An 18,177-nucleotide genomic window follows, 5' to 3' on the forward strand; every position below is an offset into this window, starting at 1 on the left:
AGTTGAAAGAACTGAAAGAGGGGAGTAAATATAAAAATAGTAAATAGTAAAAAAGTAACACTTTTGCTTTATTTAAGGTTTTCTGGTATTATTTATTTTTCTCTCAGAACCCATAATTTGCTATAATTCTGCAGATGTTTAAGCTCTTGCCGCACATACATCTAACTACACTTGTCAAGGCCAGTAATACCAATAAGACTTTTACTTTGGGTGAACTAGATTTAGATTATCCTACATTTTACATGATACATTTTACAGTAGTTATATTCAGTAACCCAGGCACTGGGAATTGACTTTTGTTGAGAAACACCCTTAGGTCAAGAGCTGCAAATGAGTCCGGTAAATGGATTCCAATGACAAGAAGAAATGATTTGAGTAAAAGGACATATCCTTCATCAAAACCGCTGGTCTCAAGATACAGAGTATAAAGAATTATACTGTTAAGTGGGTGTGCTAATGTCACACAAGAGATACATAATCTATAGTCCATATACTCACACACACACACGGCCACAATAGCTGAGCACATCCTCATGAAACCCAGGCCGTCTCAATGTATACAGTGCATTAGTTATTATGTAGGTTTTGGGTATTTTTCAGGACATTATTTTGGAAAGTATTTGACCTTCACAAAACTAATGATCCTGGAAAATCCTGATGTGTTTCATGTTGATTTCTACCCCCTTCTCTGATAGAATAGCTCAACTGAGAATTTCACTAGAAACTAATAGAGAGATACTTGGTTGAAAGGAGCGGCTTACTTCATGTGAAACGAAAGAGAGGAGAAAGAGAGAGATGTCTGAGAAGAACAAGTACAGTCAGTCTAAAAACTTCTCCCTGGCACTTATTGATTTTACATTCTTATATAAAGCTGAAGTTTGTGTGTGTGTGTGTGTGTGTGTGTGTGGTGTGTTTTTTTTTTGTTTTGTTTTTTTTTTGAAGTTGTTTGATCGAACTGAAAATGAGCTGCCTACTTTGCCTTTCTGCCTGATTGTGTGCCATGATGCTAATTTACATTCAAGCCACGAAAGCCCAAAGTCTACCAGAGATCCCCAAAAAGATACTCTCGAAGAAAGCAATGGGTAGAATTAAAGTTTCTGTAATGAGCTTTTATTTTTGCTTAGTCTATCATGCAGACATCTGGGTCATTTAAGGGTAAACTGTCAGCCTCAAAACTTTCACAGTGATTTTGAAGTTTTAATCAGTGTCTGATCCAGTCGTGTTTGTTTGAAGATTCGGGTGATGTTACAGTGGGAGCAGAGAGTGTGCCATGAAACTAAGTATGTTGGAAGACCTTCCAGTCAGATTCTGAATGTTACTCATGCCGCAGGGTCTGGATTGATGTAGCACCTCTGGGCGTCTAAGATGCATAAAAAAATATGCATCTCATGTGTCAAATTCATATATTGCCACGAGTCAAATCATTATTCCCTGAGTGAAAACAAGTGCAACAGTTACATTTTGATTGGCTGAAAGCTGCTTTTCAGATAAATTTTAATAATAGTTAATAACAGCTGTTGATCTCATAGTCTAGAATGAACATTTATAACTGTGTAATAGAACTGTTTGTTTTCTCTTCTTTGTTAAATGCACAAGTCTCTCTGAATATTCCTATAGAGCATTACTGTTATGTAATATTGGTAATTAACATAAACTCATAGCTTTTCCAGAGTGTGATTTGCTCACATACATGAACACTTTGGGCTGAGCAAAGACTTGTTGACATACACCTCATCTGCTTTGCCACATACATACACATTCGCTCCTCTGCAGAGAGATTATCCAGATTTTTCAGTGCTTTATGCTGCCGCTGCTGTCCTGCCAGCAGTGTGAAATGTCATTTCTCTCTGGAGCTGCACGCTGTAACAAAGGCAGTCAATGAAAAAGGAGGGACAGAGACACAAAGTTGTGAATGATGCTGAAAAAAAAAAAAAAAATCAGGGTGGCTTTAGTTAGGGTGGTGGAGCAGGATGGCTGTTACTTATAGGGTTTATCCTTCAGTCCTTTGCTCCTCTTGTTGAAGTGTACTTGAGGAAGACAAGTATATATGTATGTGCAAACTTACTTGGCAATAAAGTCTGATGTGACTAACTCGACACTTAGAGATAAGTGTCGAGTTTTCTAAAATTATTATTTCTAAAATTATCACAGTTTAAAAAGGGTTTGTTTCTGTTTTCTAACCTTGTTTCCTAAGGTTATTGCTACTATACCACTACAACTACATACACTGCAAAGCAGCTATATTTTGTCTGTTACTGCTTCGAAAAAATGTTCTTTCAGTTTTATAGTTTATACAGTCGATATAATACAATTAACAATATTAATATAAGCATGACTGTCGTTTCAGAGAATGAGGTAATGAGATTTTTATGCCTGGTGCATTCATTTACAATTCATCCTTTTTGATGTGTGCGCAGTATGTGGGGAAAAAAATGGCAGAAATTATACAATTTCATTTCAACCACTGCAGGTCTCTTTGATGGCAGCGTAACCGCTTATGCTTTATGGCTGGAAGTTTGACCCATAGATTCTTTTAGAGGCTTATTTGAGGGTTGTGTTTTCCGTAACACACCTAAGTGATAAAACTCATAGCTCAGTACCAAATCACACAACACCTCACAGTGCAGATCAGTACTGTGGCTGAATGAATGCTGTGTAAACAGCAGCGGAGGGCCTGCAGCTGCTGCTTCACTGTCGGTGAAACTACTCTGTCTAGATAAAAGTATCATATATTGCTTTTTATCTAATATTTGTTTCACCCGTAGTATTAAAACTGTTATATTCAGAGGGTGGGAGGTTAGAGACAAGAGAGCAACAGGGTGGAGGAGAAAACGGAGACAGAAATCTGAGGACAGAGGAAGTGAGAGAGCAGAAATCAGATGAAACAGGTCGATCTGTTCATGGACTCATCACGCGACAGATATTCCACCCATGTCTTGGTTGGTAGTATTTGGAATGCTGTTTTGCTTATTCTGTTTCCTTCATTATTCCTTCTTCATTAAGTCTGAAACACTGAGTGCTAGTCAGTTATCATTCAACACATGAGATTTTCAATAATGAGTAATTTTATGCTTGTGTCTTCTAGTCAAAGCCCTGTCAATTTAGTTTCTTGAAGCACAAAATTGCCTTGAAAAATAAAGCTTTGAACTATTGATTCATTCCTTTGCTTTTGGATGTGCTTTGAATTATTCTGTACACAGCAGTGCAGCAGACAGACTAGCTGCATATTCTGAGGCTGTTATGAGAAGTGTTTTTGTTGGGTTTTCAAAGCGTTGCTGTATTATCATTCATAATTGAGTGATATTTTTCCAGAAGCTTGCTTTGTTATCTGTGGCTTGATGTATGCAATAAGAGTGTCTCCCTCCTGTTGGGCTGCTAGTGTGAGAGAATCGTGCGAAACAGTATCATAGCAAAAGTCTCTGATAATGGCTCTTAAATTGCTATTGTTAATGATGAAAATAATATACAGCATCTGTAATAAGATAGGAGTATAGCATATCACTCCATTCTAAATAAGTTTTCATAAGATATTGTAAGTTTCACAAAGGTACTATTCAAAGGAGATTACATAATGGGGGTCGTTCCTGCTTTTGTGTCCCATTCCTGTATATTTATGTAGGCACTTAAATTGGTAGAGTAAAGAAGGGATAGGATTACTGTATATCACAGTGTAAATTAAACCTTTGTGTGCTAAAATTTTAAGGGTTCTATATATCATAATATATCCTGATGCATAGCAACAAAAAGCTGCTGTGGTGCTGTTAAGAGACATTGCTAATGCCAGACCAAGGACAGAAGGATCCGGATTTATGTCAAAACAAGATTTACCAGGGGTATTTGAACATCCATTTCTGGCTAATTGGAGGTGTTGGAATGAGGTTTATGTGCACCTACACAATTTTGAAATGATGTGTCACATGAAAATATGCTTGGAAGGCTTTATTAAATTACAGGAAAAGACTGCAGTTGTATATTTGTGCATTGTGTGTGTTTTTTCTAAATCTATGCAGTTACATGTATGTGACCCCTGATGTCTAGATTTCTCTCCCAGCAAAAACTTTTGGCTGGGTGCAAACAAACATAATGACTCTAATGCACTCATATTGTGCCTATGATGTGCTTATGATGTTATCTAATAGAATGAAGTGAGTGTTACCTATGATTTTTGCACTTCTCAGGATATCCTGAACAACCTGGACCCTCGGGGAACTGGAGAGCTGGATGATGATGACCTCATGCTAGATGTGGACCTCCCAGAGGATGGCTTGCATGGTCAGCACACACATATTCACACATGGACACACAACACCATGTAATTGCAGTTACCCTATACAGGATTCAAATTTGTGAGGTTATTCTGTGGCCATGACAAATGCTTCCATTTCATTGGCTGGAGGTTGTCCATTATTTTTGTATAAGAGGACTCCTCCAGCAAAACTCTTCTGATCATAATTGTAAATTAATGCATTACCAAGGTTTGAGCTTTCTATTTTCAGCCGTATCCCTCTATGGCACACAATGGCTTGAATAAATTGAATCCTGCCTTGCCTTGGGTGAAGATTTGCCCCTGCAACATCCATTAAAATGTTTTAATGGACAACTTGTTGTATATTCTGCACTGTTGCTGTTTTAATATTTGGTTGCTGAAGAGTTATTAAATTACAACTCTGCTACTGCCACACAACTGGCTTTGAATGACAGCTAGGCAGCTGACTTAGAGAAGTATTTAGCCAGCTGGCTCTGTTTATGTGAACAGATGCACACTCACTTGTATATGGTACCAGCACAACAAGAGCACATATACAGGCTTAGCAGGAACAGATTCTACATTTGATTGCCTTGACAACAGTGTTAGCATGATTACTTTAATAGCTTACTGTTCACACATTTCACCACTCCCATCTTGATATCGTTGTTTTCTCTGTCACTCATTTTCTCCTTGCAAATGCAATCAAGTACCAATCTCATTAAAACTGAGTGAAATAGCTTCTTTGTAAATGTTAAAGGTAATCGGGTCACTTTATTGCCATGTAATAATGATTTTGACAAGGTTATTATGGATTCATCAGATACTGTGTATCACATATATGAGAGGAGAGAGGAAAAAGGAGTGAGGGGTTGAGGAATATTGACCTCACCTGTCATGGAATATAATGAATTCTAGGAAGTGAATTTTCCCCTGTCAGTCCTGAAGCCAGTCCAATCAAAGCACCATCCATGGATAATGTGTTTAATGCACTAGCTTAATGTGGAATGACAGGACTCCCTTCAGCACCACCAAATGCAATGCACAGAGGGCACTCATGTTGACCGTACATGTGCACATACAAGCTTACAGATGGCCACAAACATACGCACCCATGCTCATATAGTAGAAACACAGTTGCCAGTTTATTGAATGCACATTGCTAAAACTAATGCAGTCTAATGCAACAGCCCTGCAGTGAGCTCTACCTTTTGTGAAGGCCATAATGTCTGGCTTTTGTTTTGTTTTCGTTACAAAAATGTGTTGTTGATTCAACTTTATAGCCATTTTGGAGGCTGTAGATTGTGATGCAGCTGAACTGTATTCTCCCACACTGAGAGGTGTTTCTGATATTTAGTTTTACCTCACTGATGTAAACTAAAGCCTTCAAAATGACCATAAAGTTGAATCAGCACCTCTCTAAAACAGCTTCAGCCAAAACTGAGCAATGCAACCTTCACAAACTGGGGATTTATCACAGGTCCATTGTATTAGACTGCGTTAGTTTTAGGTAGGTGGACCTAATAATCCTGCAACTGGGTATACATTACTGAGGCTCCTTTGTAGCCCTGATATCATTCTTTAGTTTGTAAACAGTGATCTCCTTGTTTTTGAGAGAGGGAGACAGAGAGTGAGAGAGAAGGAGAGGAATGTTCACTCCAGAGGAATGTGAATTGAAGTGTCATCCCTTCCTACTCCTTTTTGGGAAGTGACCATATTTATAGCTCTCTATGTCATGGCTTGGAGCTAGTGTCACGAGAAGCAGTGTGAAAGAGAGATGGGTTGAAGAGTCCATTTAGACCCAGCCCACAGGGCAGGCCCTGAGACGTGGAATAGGGAAGGGTGTTTCCTCCCTCCTAAAGACACCCTGACTCTGCCACAAAACAGGAAGAGGGGAAGGGGAGAGGAGGAGTAAAAACAAAAAAAAAGAGGAGGACAGAAGGGGCCTCGTGTAGTACTTTCATCCAGTTGTCAGGTCCCCTGACGGAGAGAGAGAAAGAGGCCCCAGCTTTTCTCCTTTGCCTGCCTCAGCTGGTGACTTCCTAGCTTGGACACAAACCAGTCACCCCAGCTGCTCTCTCACCACCACGACCACAGTCTTCTCTCCCCAGCTCCAGTTCCTAGGGAGTTCCCAGAAAAACAAGGCTGTCAACAAACACAGAACCAGGCAGGGTGGGAGCTGGGTTTACTTTCTTTCTCTGGCCCTTTAACTGCTCACCAGCTGACTGGACAAGGAGTCGTTTCTCTCCACTCTCCGTCTGAGTTTCTGAGTTTCTCTTGTCTTTATGGATTTTTCCTCTCCAGTTGGAATATATTCCCAATGTGTTACTTTTTAGAGGACCTTTTCTGAACTGAAAAAGGAGTTGTTTCCTGGAATGTAGCAGTTCAGTTAGAAACAGGCTGTTTGCTGCTGTGCAATGTGGTGACACTCAGGGTAAAGTATTTTAACCACCGCTGCTGAATTCCTTGAATTGGGTCATTCAATCTGCCAATATTCCTTTATCTCTCTTTTTCTTTCTCTCTTTTTCTCTCTTTCTCTCTGTTCAAAGACTACCTGGCATACAAAAAGTCAAGGGTCCTTTTGATTTCCTGGGGGTCGCGCTCTGTTAGTTGTCAATTTTGTTGCTGTCATGGTTCATTTCACAGCTATATGCTATTGAGTGTTGCCAAATACTGTGTCCTTTTACCTCCTTGAAAATGAAATGGCCTGTCACTGTGTGTGTGTGTTTGCATTTGATTGTGGAGATAGCACAGAGAAATAGAGAGCGAGATGGATCAGATCGTGATTTATATGCAGATATACTAGAATAGAGTATTTGAAATACACACAACAGTATTCATTACCACAAGGTATGAAAAATTGACTGATGGGCGTGCATTTTTTTATGTGTGTGTGTGTATGTGTGCCTTAGTGTGGTAGCAAAAGACAGAAACGGGTAGAGAAATGGAGAGAAAAACAAATTCTAACCTTTGCATTATCCAGCTCATCTTCAACCACATACATGTGTTAGATGCTTTACTGCAGCTAAAGTCATCTCAGGTCAGGTAGCACATTGTGTATACTTTTTTATCTCTCACTTGCAACCTCTCTGTTTTAGATATGCAGTTAAGTTTGTTTACTCTGGCTCACTCTGCTCTAAATTCCTCCTATATAGACGTTGACAGGATGTCCCACATTGAGCGCTCAGAGAGGGCCGGTCGGCAGGGCCAGCGGCGTAAACATCACCGCTTGAGCGGACCGGATCACTTCCACAGTGATAGCAGGTTGGTTAGGCTTTAAAGATTAGAAAATATTGCCAGAAAAAAAGTAAGAAGTAGAAATGAAAAAAGAAAAAACGCTATAAATCCAGCAACACTCTGTTTTTCTGTCTGTCTGACCCTTTGTGACGGTTTCTCTCTCTGGCTATTCATCCTTTTCTCAGGGCCCACGTCTTCCAGCACTATGATGGACTCAAGTCTTCAAGGTTCCCTCAGCGGCCCGTCCCCTCTGAAGGCAGGCAGCATGGCTACATGGCGATGCTGGATGAACTCACGCTTGAACACATGACTCAAGACTGCAGCTCACTGAAAAACCAGCTGCTCAGACTCAAAACATTACTACAGGTTTGATCTGCATTTGAAACGATTAAGCACAGACATGTATGCTTGCGTATACCTAAACATGCACACACTTACACATGTGCATACATGTCAGCAGCACATTGTTGTGCATATCGTTGGTAGGTGCATGCACAAATACACTCACACAAAGCATATATGTGTTAGTGTGCACAGTGACAGAAAACTCTGTTACCACTAAATGTTTGTCATCCTTCTAATGCTGCTGCATCATCCTTTGAATATGTCACACACAAATCACATGCTGGTCTTATAATTAGGCCACATGTAGCAAAGTGTCAGGATTTCCTGTCAGGATTTGATTTGAGCTGCCGTCTTGCGTGTTAAATACGGCTTTGTGTTGGTTTGCTAGGGGGTTAGTTTGAATAATCTTCTTAAGTTTGCCAGGAGTACCCTGCATCATTGCTCTCAGATGTTCAGCATGAGTGACATGATACGCATTTTCTGACAAAACTGAACTAAGGTAGGTTTAATTGTTAATGTGATGCCACTTTAAGTATTAAACAGCTTTTGAATGTTTAATTACATTGGTTTAATAAATCCTTTCATTACACAGTTTTGCTGTACTGTACATAGATTCTATATATAAACAAAGAAAGATGTCAAGACAGATGTTTATAGGTAAAGAGACAGCAAAGTCCTTCTAGTGGTTTTAATATAATAATACCAGTCAGACACCAGTATGATTTTATTAGATGCCTGCCTTTGTGTGTACAGTATTCAGAAATGTGTATTTGCATCTACAGTATGTCTATTCCATGTCTGTGTGAAACTGATCACTTAATAGATCCATTTCTGTCAGTAGGACAAATCCATTTAGAGGTAAGGAGAGAGGTGACAGGGAAGCAGACAAGAGAAAATGTCAGTCATAAAAATGTGTACTCGCATAAAAGATGAACACACAAAACCCACATCCCTAGAAAAAAAACACACACAAACCCATCTAGGCAATCGCAGAAATGCACAGAAGCACAAGCACTTCACATGGCACGCCCTGGAATTATCTTGAATGCCTTGGCTCAATTTACCCTCCACAGCATACAGAAGTGATATTTGCGTTTGCATTTAAATCAAATGTCTCCTTCAGATATGCTCATTGTGTTCATTGCAATTAGTCAAACGCTTTGGCTGTATAGCCCCAAGAGGTAAAATATTTCTTTTGGCCCATTAGTAACTCTGTTCTTAATTGAGGTTTTTTGTGACGAGGAGCTCAAGGCAGTTACTGTAAAATGAGCCTCCAGTTTTGCTGAATCTCAACTGGTCTTTGCTTTATTGTGCTAACAGACATTCAACGCTACAGCACTTGTTTTATCAAGGCTGCAACCTGAATGAGGAGCAGGTGGAATGTAGTGAGTTTCAGGTAGAAAATATTTATCAGCAGCAACTGGATGATTCTCCACAACATGACAACTTCTATTCTTCTATTCTATTTCAATTCCACGTCACTGAAACCTTTTGGTGACTCCTGGTCTGATAAGACATAAGACTGAATCTAGTTTGTCCATGGAATTCTCATCATTTTTGACATTTCATCCACTAAAAACTTAATCAAACTTTGATTGGGAAAATAATCAAAGAATGTTATTGGAGTGTTGCACTGAATATTCTGTATACATAGTCTGAAGTCTAGACCTGCTTTGGGGAAAATATATTTTTTGTACTAGATGAAATAAATGTATTGAATGTTCAAAAACATACTCAGCAACTCTGCCTAAGGTATCTAACACTGGTGGTTGACAGTTCAGGGTCACCAAAGTATATGTGCTAAAGAGTAAAATTATTCCATCATAGCAAAGTATTGCTCTTGAGGCATGCCTAAGGCAATTGTCATCGATCCAACTCACTGTGCACTCTTTGTCTGTGTGTGTGTGTGTGTGTGTGTGTGTGTGTGTGTGTGTGTTTTGTTTGTTTCCAGCTCGAGGATACAGATTCTCCAGCAGATGTTCCCGAGGAGATTGAAGACAATACCACTGCATCACAGGTAAGTAACTTTACCTTAGCTTTACAGCAGTGATTGATTGGATATGCTGTATATCTATCTATCTATTTTTTATTTTTCTCCAGTTTCCAACTGAGGTAGTCTGCTACCCCTACTGTAGGCTGTATGTGTGTGTTTTCAGTTGGAAGAGCTGATTAAGGAAGTGCAGGTGCTCAGAGAGGAGCTGAGGAGTCGAGACAAGACCATTGCTCAGCTCACGTTGCAGTGTCAACAGCTACAACAACAACATCAGCGGGAACAAATGGTGAGTTGGCGTGAACAGGACTACTACAAGTGAAAACTCTGAAAAGGGTATTGTATACTATATGGGGGAAATAGACTAGCAATGTGCCAGTTCCAGAGATACATTGTCCCCCTGCTGTTTTAAAGGTAGCATTTTATTGCATATTTGCTCTTCATAGTAGTTATCGTTGGGCTCAGGTGTAGAGCAAATAGCGACATCCTCCTTATGATATGATACACAGGTTGTAAATGAGGGATGCATTATGAGTAACAGTCCACATCTCTCAAAACAGTCCTAACTATGATGACTCCCACCACTGATAGAAATAAAGGATCAAGGTTCATACACTGTGATTGTCAGGGCAACATGTAGAATATCAATACAGGCTCATCATCAGATTAGTATTGCAAGGTCTAGGTGTGTGCGCTTTAAGCATTCACAAACAGGCCTATAAAAGCTCCAGCACCCATGTTTTCTGTTTGCTTTCATGTGGCTTCTAGCTGATGCAAGCATGCACCTTCTCTTCCTGTAGTTCACCTCTTTGACATCAGTTCTCCGCACAGATCTGAGATAGTTCAGCATGTCTGGGCACAACTACTGCCTTTCATTATCTTTTGTTTACACCAATTCCAGGTTTATCAGATCTTATGAAGAGAAAGAGTGAAAAGAAGGAATAGATTGAACAAGGGCAGGAGGAATTATTTTCCATAAATGTAAAGTCTTTCAGTGTGAAGCACCCTTCATCGTAGGTGGGAGTTCAGTTTCTGAGGGGTATGTTGCTGGACTCCTACATGCACTTTAGTGTGTGTACTTGCACAGTTACGACTGCCTACCAATAATCTCCGTTCTGTTCGCTTTTAGCTGGCTCCATCTTCACTCTAACATTCATTAGTGTCTTGACCAGACTCCCTTGTTAGCCAAACAACCGTATGTCTGGCTGACATTATTCAAATCCCTGCCGTATCGAGAAATACCAAAATGTCAAAGTGAAGCCTATCTCTGCCAGCCTCCCTGCTGCATGCTATCCCTCCAATTAGAATTAGCACCCACCCACAGTGGAGTTCTTCACAATATTGTTGCACTCCACCCTCAACAAGCAAAGAGAGTAAGGAAAAGCTAGGACATATTTTCAGATCTGTGCCTGACATTAATGAGTGTGGAGGCTGAGGAGAGTAAAGATGTCGGGGGAAGTAGAGAGAGGATAAGAGGGAAACAGAGATATTTACCGTGCTGACTCTGTGTTGAAGCACTACGTGGGCACCTGAAGTTAGGTTATAAGGAATGTTGAAAACAGTATTCTGTGTTCTTCTGTGTTCTCGTAGCGTCTGATGTCTCTGCAGTACAGGCTTGAACAACAAAAAAGCCAAAAAAAAACAAAAACATAAGGCTTGGATCAGTTTAATGTGCTGACGAACTTTGAATCTTTAGTTGTGAGAAAATAACAATTAGAGAAACACTGGTTGAGAGTCTGTGATGTTTGCCAGTCATGCGGTTCATATGATACCTTGAAGCTGAAAGGCAAAGGATACTGGACCTGCTGTTGCTCCTTGAAATTGGTTAAAAGATAATATCACTGTTGGTAAAGAGTCAGGTAATCAAGGAAATGTGAAGTGCTGCAGAGAAACTGCTGAGAGGCAGAAGGGGAGACAGTGGGCTGAATAGAACATAATGGAGTAATGAGAAAACAATAGAAGAGCTGTATGTGGTAGGGAGAGAGTCTATTGCAGTATACGGTGTGTGTGTGTGCGTGTGTGTGTTTGGAGTGCCATGAGGAGAGAATGGGAAAGAAAATGAAATAATGGGAGAGAGAAAAGTGGAGCTATCAAAGATAGAAAGCTGATTTCTTGGTCCTGCTTGACAGAATGAAGTTTTGGATGCTGCCTCCACCACTGCCGAGGCAGACTGCTCATGATTATGCGCTCCTCTTGTTTGAGCTGCGTTGAAGTTTTCACCAAGGCTGGCAAAAACTAGCAGTTTCTGTTGGATTCTGTCATAGTCTTTGCAGCCAAGTACAAGTTGCGCTGCTATTTATTTGTGTATAAGCTAGATAATGTGACATTTAGTACTAAACCCTTACAAAGAAGCTTACAAAATGCTTTAATGCACATTATTTTTCGCTATGGTATTCTGTTTCACTGTTGAATTGAGATCGATTTTTAAAAAAGACTAATCACATGTATCACACACATCAGGCAGTCAGTCAAAGTGGTTTGACAAGAAAGGTTTTAACTGATGTAAAAGGAGGAAATATTGAGTGAACATGTGCTTAAAGTGGCTTAAAGCAAGTTTAACTTTCTGCAGCATCTTTAAAATACCACATTAAGGTAATCTCAGCCATTTACAGCCTGGGTTTGATTTTCCCTGATGAGGTCATCATGTCTGTCAGTTCTTATCTAAACTGCATGATAATCTGTCAGCTCCCAGTTTTCCTCTGGATTTGAACCATGTCTGAAAAAGTGGACGAGGAGGAGATGATATTCTAGTGCCTCTACTTGGAACCACTATGTGATTATGACTGATATTTTAAAGCTTTTATTACCTATGACTACCATGTGGGTGGTTTCACTGCTATGTTTACTGCTTATGTTGTAGACTTAGACAACTGGTGATTCCAAATGCCAGATATTGAACCCATCAAAGAATTCTCACAGATCCTACTCTGAATAATACATTTGAGGGTCTTTGTTTCATATCTTTTTCATGCTGTAAATAAAATCTATTGTGAGTACTTTTCTTAAAGTTTTGAGCCATTTATGATTTAAAAGTTTAATTGAGGTGGGTATAATTGCACTGTGGGTGGTATTGTATTGAAAAGAGTGTGCATTCATTACCTTTTGGTTTTGTCTTTTTATGTTTTCCCCTGCTCTGTTTGATTAGATTAGACTGCTCTACAGAGTGACAAGCTTTTAACCAACGTAATAGTGGAAGTGGGAAAAGTAGTGGCACAGTTTGAAAATAAAACAAACAATACAACAGTCAGTTATTGTGTAATGAGCTTTCTTTCATCGATTCATTCACTCTTTCCCCCGCAGCCTGCTCAAGGACGTCAGGTCAGGTGTCAGTGCCACCACCAGAGGGCTCCCTCTTCACTACGACAGAGCGACAGACAGATGGACAAACGTATGCATCACCATTATGACAAGGCCACCCAGACTTACTGGAGACCACCCAGCCATGCTGTGAGTGTGAACATCCGAAGTACCGATAACATTACCCCTTAGGCGTTCACTCTTACAACCGTTGTTTTGCAGAGCAGGATTTCTAAAAATCTAAAACTGGTTAAGCATAAGATATATGTGTTTGAACCTGTTTCAGCATTTATTCAATTCATTTCAATTCAATTTTATTTATATAGCGCCAAATCACAACAAAAGTCATCTCAAGGCACTTTTCATAAAGAGCAGGTCTAGACCGTACTCTTTAAAATAGGAAAAAAAAAAAAAAAATTATCAAGATGTTACCATATATCAGCGCTTGCCTGGTGCAGTTGTACACAACTCAGCTTAATATTCACATCAGGATACACTGGTGACCAAAGTGCACATGTGCAGTATGTTGCTGAGTCACTCCACTTAATTCAGTCAGTCAGTTTCCCATTCATTTGCTGCCTCTTTTTGGCCAGCCATGTCTCAACTGTTAGATGACTGCACCCCGTCCTCTCCACAGAATTCAGTTTATTAGGTTGTCAGTGGGCTTGTCACTGTCTCACTCTCAAAACCCAGATCTCACACTGAACAGGGAGCTCTGAGGCTGGTGTTAATGTTCGAGCGATGGAGCAAGAGAAGATATACAGTGGGAGGGAGGGGGGAAGAGAGAAAGATGAAGCAAGAAGGAAAGAAGGAAGCAGATAGAGAGAGAGAGAGAGAGAGAGAAGAGAGAAAGAAAAAAGAAGAGAAGAAGAGAGAAGAGAGAGAGAGAGAGAGAGAGAGAGAGAGAGAGAGATAGGCAGACGATTGATGGATAGGTGTTCAGTGTGTTCAGTATCATGCCACAATAGCATGCTGTGTGGCAGCCAAGTATTGATTCAATAGCAGGAGTGCCACAGGCAGGGTGCCTAGTAAACACTCCCCTAATTGACCTGCTTTTAGCTAAAAGGGTGACACACACACACACACACTCATATACAAAGAGGCAGGCACAAGGAGTGTAAAGAGATTACATAGAGAAAAGAATAGAATTTTTAAAAATGATACCAAAGAGATTTCCAGTGTTATTGATATGTATGTATTTGTAATAACAAATAATAGAAAAGAGTCCCGGCCAGTAGGGTGCTGAACACTGGTAACATTCAGTCAAAAGTATATTTTAATGCAGTACACAAAGGCTACACAGAAAAAATAAAGGACAAAACAAGCAAGCTCAATAACTACACTAGGTCCCTGCTTACCTCAAGAGCATATGGTTTAACAGTTGCTATGGCAACTATCAAAGCAGGGCTGGCTGTACTCTGTGGGAATGATCTCCATGGTGGGAGCATCTGTCTGTGACCTGGAGTATCTGGTGTATAATAACAGACTGAAACACGAAACACAGCAAGACTGAGTTTTTGCTTTTCTCTCTATTCTTTCTTTTTTTCACTACTGTCTTCCCTTTTCCTGTGCTTTTAATCTACGTGACTATGCCATCACCAGAGTGGAGACTGTTTCCCGCACTGCGTTTTGCAGTGTTGAGGGGACAAACGCATTATGTTGGTGACATTTAACTTTTCAGAGCATGCAGTTCTTCTGAAAGGTTAGCGGCAAGTTTTGTGTTGTTGTTTGTGACAAGGTAACAAGAAACAGAGTAACAGAGTAAACAAATAACAGAGAGAAAAGGATGTTTCTTTCTCTGTCTTTCTTACGTGTAGATGGTATCAAAGCTCTTGCTATTGCGCTGACAGGTTTAGCACCTTCAGCGAGCTTGGGTTCACAGTGTTCCTCGTGCGATGCTTCGCTTTTACCTGTCACGTTTTTTCACACGGTCTTTCAAAGAGCTTTTTTTAGTGTGCTTCTCTGGCTACAGTAGTCTCTTTCTAACCCTTGCCATTCCTCACGCATATTTTATTTTCTTTTTCTCCACTCACGCATTCACTTTTCGGTACTCTCCCCTCCATCACACACAAAATTCAAAAACAAATTCATAATATGATGCCATCTTCTTCGTTTTTTCCCCTTCTTGCTGTGCTCTGTTGATTTTCCTCTCCTCTGACAACTAAAGTGCCGCTATATCAGAGCACCAGAGTAGCTCTTTCCCAGTGCTAGGCTGGAAGGATCAGCAAAGAATAATTTTGATGTCAAAGGCTAGAAGCTATAATCTTTTTATAGCTTTAATGCTGATATCAAGTTGCCTTATCAGTAGCCCAGAGGGTAAAATGTACACCCCGGGATCTTGAGTTGAGTCCTGCCAACAACTTGAACATGGACTTCTGAAAAATCTCTCCGTGCTTTGAACTCAGATTACGAGCATAACAAAAGAGTAAGCTCATGGCCTATGACCCTCTGATATGGGTATTTAAGTACATTTACTTTCTGGTGTGCAGTGCATTATTCATGCAGCATCTTCTGGCGGGTTATATATTCTCCTCAAAAGAGCCATTGAGTGCCATAATTTTGCCAAAGCACGTGGGCTTTTGCATTGTAGGGGTGCTCTAACCAATTTCACTGTTTGTGGAGACCAGGGACGTGCTCATCTCCTAACTTCTTCACAGTCTGTAGGAGGGCCTTGGCAACATATCCAAACCAACTGCTTTGGGCACCAGCTCCTGTCCCCTTTTTAATCTGCTTACAATCCAATTTTGTGCCCAAAAGCGTGCTCAAGAAAAAAAGAAAAAAGAGAGATAAGTCTCATAATATGGTATGAGCATATGACTGTCAGTGTACAAGGTGCAGACAAATACTGGACACATTTGAAGATGCACATGTAGTATGATGTGAGAAACTACTTAAACATCGCTCGTGGAAAAATAGTCATCTTGAAAAGCTCCCCAGAGCGATCGCAGTAGCAGAGATGTTTACCGTGCCTCCTCTGCCTTTCACAACAAATTAAGCACAAGCGGTATGATTTTAGCCATTTCAGACGCAGCACAATAGAAGTATGCAGCCTGTGTTTGTGTTTATCTGTTTGTTCTGAGTGTGTGTGTTTGTGTGAGAGGGAGAGAGCAAGCAACACCCTGATTGTCTGCATATGTTTGTGTGTATGTGTGTGTGTGCGTGTGTGTGTGTGTGAGTGGGATGTGCCACATGTATCTCTTGTACTCAAGTGCGGGGCACACTCAGTGTGACTGAACAGTGAGTTCAGCAGACTGAGGACTGGGGAGCCGACCTTGTTAATAACCCAGATAAACAAACACGCAGATGAGCGGCAGCAGTGAAACAATGGCAACGCAATAGGCAGTGTTTCATCAGTGGCAGACAGAGAGGATAATTACAGCTACCCTCCCACTCCCTCTCTGCCTTTTAAACATCCTCTTCTTCAGTTCTTCTTCTCCTCTCACACCTCCCTTTACGTCCTTTTATCGCTCTTGCTCTCTCACTCTGTTGTTGTCTTTCTTTCCTCCTTGCTTCAGCGATTGTCTTTGTTTCCCAGTTTTTCTGTCTCTGTCATTCTTTCTTTGACATTACATCTCTCCTTCTTACCTCTGTTGTAATTAGATCAATTTGCTGTCATGGAGAGAGAGGGAGAGAGGACAGGGAAGTGAGAGGCAGGAGGATTGAACAGGGTTAGTGATCCAGTGTTAAGCTGTGGGTTGAAAGAACAAGTTTTCCTTTCTCAGATCCTGACATTACCTCTCCACCCACTTCCCCTCTTGTCTGTCCCCTTGCCTCAGAGACACACCATCCCAAATGCGCGCGCGCATGCACACACACACACACACACACACACACACACACTCACTTACTTACTTAAACATACACACTCATTAATACACACTCACATGGCAGAGTCATCTTGGACAGGTGAGGATTTAATTGCCAAAGACAGTGAAGTGAGACATTGTGGCTAGACCTGAGGTATTAGCTGTAGGCAACCAAGAGAAGCTCTGTGTAGTGGATTAGGGGATTCAAGCAGAGAGAGGCTGTTTTAAGGACACGGCATCCTGGGTTCTACTAAATTCTGTTGTTATTTGATGCAAAGGTTGTAGGATCACAAAGAACAACTTTTACATGACATTTAAATTCTTGTCCTACTTCGCCGAGTTTCACCATCTGCTTCTGGGACTCGCAGATGAGGTAGCCAAACAAATCCTGAGAGTGACTGTGAGAGGGGCCTCAAGTGAACATTCCACTACTACCACTTTTGATATGGTAGTTATTTCTGTTAAAGAGAGTTATATTTGAAGTCACTCTATTTTGTTTATCATTTGCTAAATGTCATGTCTTTTACCACAGCACAAAGCAAGTTTATTTGAAGCGCTTAAAAGAAAGACATACACAAAGACAAGTGCCTGCAGTCCTTGAGTGGTTTTGGTTACATACAGTAAATGGTCCTAGTCTCCTCTGAAGTGTAACTGGAATTTTTACACTCAAAAAGCTGATAACTGATAACAAACCAGATTTACAGTGGGAGGCACAAACATGGTAGTGTAAAGTTATTCTTTCTTTAAAAAAAAAACAAAACACTGTCTGAATGCTCTCTAATGAACACAAACACACCTATTGTCACAATGACACACAATCTTGAGGCTTTATGCTTATGAATAAATTTATAGTTTGTCATGTTTGATTACAGACTTAACTGGATGCTTCTTGTTATAAAGCTGAGCTTGCACAACCTTTTCTTCAAATTTGGACTGCCAAATTCCACAGCAGTTCCTACCACTGCTAACTCTACTGTTCGTCAGAGAGCTATAGACTACTATGTGCCACCTGCATTACCTCACTCTTTACCTGGAGGGCGTAATGCGTGGGCATTTCGGGGCTATCCCGCCAGGACCAGGGCCAGAGTTCAGTCCCACCACAGCAACGAGAGAACCGTTGCTTGCTTTGTTCGGTTTTGAACCAAGCAGGAAGTACTGCTACCAGGCATTGAACCCAGGGTCTCTGTGTTTGTGGGCGAGAAATGAAAGAAGTTTTGATGAAAGTGATGGAATATGAAAAAACTTTTATATTTTCC

At 40.5% G+C, this 18,177-nt stretch overlaps 1 protein-coding gene across 1 annotated transcript in view; it reads left to right on the plus strand.

The window, feature by feature from the left end:
• The window catches only part of ccser2a (coiled-coil serine-rich protein 2a), a 54,017-nt gene that overhangs the window by 23,721 nt on the left and 12,119 nt on the right, over window positions 1-18,177 (plus strand). The window contains 6 exon segments of the mRNA XM_018696948.1: window positions 4,179-4,272; window positions 7,402-7,510; window positions 7,669-7,849; window positions 9,780-9,845; window positions 9,985-10,107; window positions 13,119-13,265. Of these exon segments, the coding sequence (XP_018552464.1) occupies window positions 4,179-4,272; window positions 7,402-7,510; window positions 7,669-7,849; window positions 9,780-9,845; window positions 9,985-10,107; window positions 13,119-13,265 (720 nt within the window).

The sequence above is a fragment of the Lates calcarifer genome, linkage group LG16_LG22 (assembly GCF_001640805.2).
Source record: "Lates calcarifer isolate ASB-BC8 linkage group LG16_LG22, TLL_Latcal_v3, whole genome shotgun sequence".
In the NCBI taxonomy this organism is placed as follows: Eukaryota; Metazoa; Chordata; class Actinopteri; family Centropomidae; genus Lates; species Lates calcarifer.